Source organism: Dromaius novaehollandiae, chromosome 19, assembly GCF_036370855.1.
Source record: "Dromaius novaehollandiae isolate bDroNov1 chromosome 19, bDroNov1.hap1, whole genome shotgun sequence".
Lineage (NCBI taxonomy): Eukaryota > Metazoa > Chordata > Aves > Casuariiformes > Dromaiidae > Dromaius > Dromaius novaehollandiae.
The window spans coordinates 1668889-1674888 of NC_088116.1; the positions used below are offsets into that span (position 1 = coordinate 1668889).

Below are 6000 nucleotides of genomic sequence, written 5' to 3' on the forward strand. Positions count from 1 at the left end.
TTTAAGTATGAACTATGCTTTTTTAAAAAAAAGGAGAGCCAGCTTTTCCATACTCACAAATGTGTTTCTTTTCCTCTGATTAGGTGGGCAAGGGCCTTTGCACCATGGAGTTTGCAGTACATGGCTGAATACAATAGCTGTCAATGAAGTAGTCCCATGCTTTGTACGCAGGTGAGTGTATGACAGCAAGAAAATACCAGCAGTTCTTGGCTCACTTTCTTCAGCATTTTTTGGTTGTTTGCTTATGATTTCCAAGTGACTGGTGATTGCAATTTGGAATATCTGAGTTTGAGAGGGGTGGGAACTCCCCGTCTTCCAGAGAGGAGATGCTTTACCTTGTCTTATATTGAGTAAAATCATAAATTATTAGAAAATTCTGAAAGAATTCTATCAATAAAGCAGTATCCCTACTCTTTGCATATCCACTATAGAGCAATTAAAGCTGAGGGAAGAATAAGCGAAGTCACCACATTAAGCCTTTTTACTATTTTCAAACTGATAACTTAGGCTGTACTGGTCAAAATCATTCAAGCTGCAATGTTCAGAATCATTCAGGCAACTGACACTGACAAGTCAGTCATAAACTCTTTGCTGTGATTATCTCTTTGAGTATTTTGGGCTTGCAGCTCTGCAGTGCAGCATATTATTTCTCTTCTCCCCCCATATCTACTCCATATCATTTCAAAGAAGCCTCAGGTAAACTCTGAGTAAAAATCTTCTTGTAAATATTTACCCTCTGTATAAATTCATGGATTTTTTCACCCAACCTCTCCTGAAATTAATTCCTGTGAGTATTTTCAGGAAAATAATTGAAATTTTATTGAATTCTAATGAAAGAATTTGTTCAGTACTGCTAAATCTGTTCAGAAATGTTTGCTCAGTTTTCCATAAGCGTTGCCTCTATATCTACTGCAGTGCAGTATGGTCTTCTAGATAGACTGGGAAAAAGGTGGGCAAAGGGAGGAGGTCATCATGTACTTTTTTTCTACCCCATATTTCAACTATTATATAGTTGAATTATATATTCAATATATATATGTTTCTGCAAAATTGCAGTGATGAATACTTTCCTGCATCATTGGGTAATTATCAGTGTTAATGCTTACTGTATACTTTAAAAGTATAGTGAGTCCGATTCTTCACTCCTTCAAGCCAAACTTACCCTAATGTATTTTAGCATAACAGGAGAAGATTCAGGGCAGTAGAGACAATTGTCAGCTTTGTAGGAATAGATTTATTCTGAGTTTTATGTATTTTTGCCTGTTAGTGCTAATGGATTCCAGCTCCCAAGGGAGCCAACCAAGCCATGCATTCTGGTTGGTCCAGGAACAGGAATTGCTCCATTCAGAAGTTTCTGGCAGCAGCGTCTCTATGACTTGGAAAAGAAAGGTACTATGGGGATTGGCACAAGAGAAGACTGCACCTAAGCCAACAGCAGAAGACAAAATCTCTGCAGAAAGACACCCAGAAATTTTAGCAAAATAAACCTTGTAGAGATTTGTCATCCCAAAGCTGATTAAACACTGCACTCAAACAGCTAGTAATTCCACCCCACTTGAGACCGTTCTGGTGGTCTTGAACCATTCTGTCAGTTCGAGGAAGAAGCCTGTGTGTGTTCTTTTAAATATTATATATTCACTGACTGCCACAGTCTCTCACACAAGAGCCACAGCACAGAGATGTAATGCCTTGGTCTCTTTATATCAGTCTGTTTGGGGATATGCTGCAGCAGGAGATTCCACATGGTTCTCTGAGGTTTCAGGCAAGTTCAATTCTACTGCAGGCCCTTAAATCAGAAGTTGTCAGAACACACACAAACGCATGCGCACACACACTCCTCCTAAGGTGTTTGGTGGGGAAGGCTAATTAGAAAATATCAGTTGCATTGCCTGAGTAGTTGCTGAGACAATGGGGCCTTTTAATGGGATAATAAGAGATAATAGTCCTTACTAGGAAAGAAAAAGCAACTTTCCGATGTTGGTTTCAGGAATCAAAGGTGGTGACATGACATTATTGTTTGGCTGCCGGCAGCCAGACATGGATCACATCTACAAAGAAGAAGTGCAGGAAATGAAGAGGAAAGGAGTCCTAAAAGAAGTCTATACGGCTTACTCCAGGCAACCTGGCCAAGCTAAAGTAAGGCTGGTTCCTCTGTTCTTCAGGGCTGGGCTCCTTTTGGAATGGTCCCTCAAGTTAAGATTTGGACACTGTTTAAAATTTGTCTTAAAAAATTGTTAGCATTTTGCTTCAGTGTATTGTGAACAAGTGGCAGAAGACCCCATTCCTTCAAAACAAAGGAGAATTTTAGTGTGCACTTTAATATGAGCAAGCTATATATAAAAAAACCCTTGCTGCTATATAGAGAGGGATAATAGACATAATTAAACCTTTAAGTGCAAACAGCCTTTGAAACTAGAAGGTGTAACATTTTCCGAAACCTTAAATTTCGTGGGATATGATTAGACTAGGAGTTAGAAATCAGTTGACTATGGCTATTTGTCACCATTTCAATGACACACTGACCCTGGAAATTTCTTCTGCTAGGAGAAACCCTGATCGGAGAGAACAGCAGTGCTTAAACTATCCTCTTTTCAGCTGTCCTCCTATCTTGGCAAGATAGGAGTCTTTGGCAGTAGCAACTGATTCTAAAAAAGAACAATCTTAGTTCTGTTCTTGTTTAACCAAGATACTGGTGCAGCCTCCAAATCTGAAGCTTCTAAATGTAGCTCCTCTGCTGTGGTACAAAACACAGCGGGAATAGTTAGGGCATTTAGAGCCTAGCTATGTAGACTCACATCATATTTAGAATATCAATTAGTCAAGGTAGCATTAAGGAGACCTTGTCTAATGATGCTTTTTTCTGTTTCTAAGGTCTATGTTCAAGACATTCTTCAAAACAAGTTGGAAGCCAAAGTGTGCAGCCTCTTGCATAAGGAAGAAGGGCATCTGTATGTCTGTGGAGATGTACGCATGGCCAGGGATGTTGCTCAGGCTTTGAAGGGGATGCTTGCAAGTAAACTGAACCTTACTGAGCAGCAGGCAGAGGAGTATATTTTCCAGCTAAAGGTATGCTGTGATATGCAAGGCATTCTTTCCATTCAGACAGTGCTCCAGCATGGGTTGCAGAAGACTTAAAAGTCACGGTCAAGATCCTGTGGGCTATGATGAGCTTCTTTCCAGCAGCATGCTGAAGAAAAAAGCTTAAGTGATTAGTTTTGTCCACCCACCATGATTATTAAAATGCATAGCTTCTATTTGGTTAGGGTGTGTGAGTGACATGTCATGTTCCTCTCTCGTATACCTACCATTTTGCCCAGTGTCTCCTCTTGGATTCTGGGCGTTAGCTTTGCAGTGTGACTGGAATATCGAGAATATGAGACTTTGTAGTACCAAAGGAGGAGGAAAGTGAGTTAAAGAAATGAGTGGGCATATAACTGAAAACACAGCACTGGATTGGATGGCTTTTTAGGACCCTTGTTTTAACAGAACTCATCCTGGATCATGTGAATCTGGGATTTTGATAGGTTCCCTTATTGACAGTAACAAAAGCCCACTCCTTTTATATAGTAAGAAAAGATCGCTGTCACCAAATCAGTCATATGACTACGAAAGACCTTTAGTTGCTTACTGTTATGTAAGGAGCAGCTAGCACGTTTTATTTCATCTCTTGGGTTTCTTTTTTTGCAGAGCCAAAAGCGATACCATGAAGATATATTTGGGGCTGTGTTTCCGCATGAAGTCAAAAGAGATGTAAGAGCCTTGCAATCCACCAGTCCTTGAGCATATCAACAAACAATGTTTTAGACAGTTCTTGCACATTTGTTGTTATTTTCAGAAAGGAAGGGGCCAAATCCTCCTCCTGATTCATGGCAAGTCATACACATGTATCTGATAGTAGGATTTGGCCTTTAAACTTTAGCCTTAATTAAGAAAAATAATAAATTTAACTTTTGCTGCTATTTATTTTCAGACTTCTTTTAATGGATTTTTACTATTACCTTTATAGTGCAGATGCAAATTATTTTTTTAATTCCATCTAGACTAGTATAAATTTTCCATTTTTGTAAATACAAAATAAAATCTGCTCATAAGGAAAATTTAGAGTTTTTTACTATATTATAGAATGCATATATTTTTGTGAAATGGACTGTTTATGTGGATTTATTTATATCAGATTGTTTTAGTGTGCATATTATCTTCACTTTAAAGCAAGTGGTTGTGTTTCTTGGAAACGTGTGGTCACACCAGTTGTTGACTTTGAAGTAATGTTTGTAAATGAGATTATAATATAATGGTTTGAAAGCAGAAATACCTGCTGCATACACTTCAAACGCATACATATGAGGAGGTAGCAGTTATGAGTTCTGCTTTATGTGATTCAACACTTGCACCTGAATTGTTGCTGTTACAGAGCCCATGGCAGTGAGGTTCAGAAAAATCATAAGCACTTTGTATGTTTGTATTCTGTGCTCTGACTTACTTGATTTGTTTGTAATAAATGATGCCTTTATATTGAGACAAACAAGTCTGTATGGATTAAATATACCTCTTTGTGCTATTGGCTTCATCCTACAAAAAGTGGGGGTAGTTAAGTTCTCTGGGTTCAGTGGAGTGAGTTTGGGCTCCAGTTTGGGCCCATGGACTGTGGGACTGGCTTGCAAACTGCAGGAATATAAAATGGTAATAATAGCCATACATTTTGCCCTACTTGCATTTTGTCTTTGGCTGTTTTTATGCCTTCCAGTTATGTCACAACTTCTAGTTCTTTCTCTAAAATCACCAGGGTTATATATTCATATTAAAAAAGCTAAATGTGAGATTTTCATGTTACTCCTTCTCTCCAGGAGCTGGAATCTGATGAAGAAAGAGTTGAGACTCGAAAGTCAACAATGTGTATAGGCAGTGTATTTCATGTGTACTTCAGGACAGCCTTGAGCATAAGACCAAAAGTACAGCATAGTTGAAAGAATTTGAACAGTGATGTCAGAGAACAGGAAGTTTCAGGCAACAGACACAAAGACAGTAATGGAAAGAGGAGGTCCTTAGGAGGTATGGAGTCCTGATGGTCACCTAGCATACACTGTGAGTGTTATTTTATACTATGTTCCATTGATGTTCTCTGAGACTAGTTTTTGGGGTGGGATGGAAATAGAACAAAGTGATTTCACTTTCCATTAAGAAGGCTCTCCTTTGGGAGGCAAGTTCTGTTTTCATTGAGCTCTGGACTTCAAATGAGTCCCACGAGTGTAGGAAAACAGAAGAAATAAGTTCCAGACTTCAAAGTGCTAATATGCTCCCTGCCCTTAGGAAGGGTGTATCACAGCACATCCCGTTTTCCACGCACATGACTTAATAGGTGATTTTCCATGTTGGGATTATTTCTTTGTATCTCAGGTAACTCATCTCCAAAGTAATCACTTATTTTGAAGTATTACCATAATTCTTTATAAATGCTCACTTGTACTATTATTAAGGAACCATATTTCACTAGCATTTGGAGGGTGGGGAAATTAAAAAAAAAAAAAAAAAAAAAAAAAAAGTGCTGTTTATACCAAGTCGAGAGCAGACTGGGGTGCCCTCAGATAGTGCCATATCCTGAAGACGTGAGACACCACTGAGAGCTACCAGCTAGGGAAGCAAGAACATTTGAACATTTGTTCCTTCATAGGCCTTTGACAAGTTAGAATAAGAGGCAAATGCATTTATGTGTCAGCTCAGAAGCTGCATGTCTTTCCACTGGATACATTCGAAGCTGATGGGGCAAGTTTTACTGTGGTTCTTAATTCCATCATTGCAAGAATTTCCCCCTGATGGAGAGGTAAGAAGGCAGTTAAGGGAAAGGATTAAAAAAGCAAAGATCTGTTTTAATTCATTGTGAATTTATTTAGACTGGTCCCAATCTTAAGTTAATTTCAATTGCAGCACTGATCTGAAGCTATATATAATTGCTTTTCCTACAGAAATAAATGGGGAAGATAAAGTGCAGCTGATAGTCAGTAG

The 6000-nt window shown here is 38.6% G+C and overlaps 1 protein-coding gene across 30 annotated transcripts in view; it reads left to right on the forward strand.

The window, feature by feature from the left end:
• NOS2 (nitric oxide synthase 2) overlaps window positions 1-4525 on the forward strand; it is a 91775-nt gene extending 87250 nt beyond the window's left edge. For all 30 annotated transcript variants that reach the window (XM_064523026.1, XM_064523031.1, XM_064523040.1 and 27 more), the window contains 5 exons: window positions 84-171; window positions 1268-1389; window positions 1988-2136; window positions 2872-3066; window positions 3688-4525. In XM_064523026.1, coding sequence (XP_064379096.1) covers window positions 84-171; window positions 1268-1389; window positions 1988-2136; window positions 2872-3066; window positions 3688-3780 — 647 coding nt within the window. In that variant the 3' untranslated portion in view covers window positions 3781-4525. The remainder of the gene's footprint in view (window positions 1-83; window positions 172-1267; window positions 1390-1987; window positions 2137-2871; window positions 3067-3687) is intronic.
• Window positions 4526-6000: the final 1475 nt, after the last annotated feature.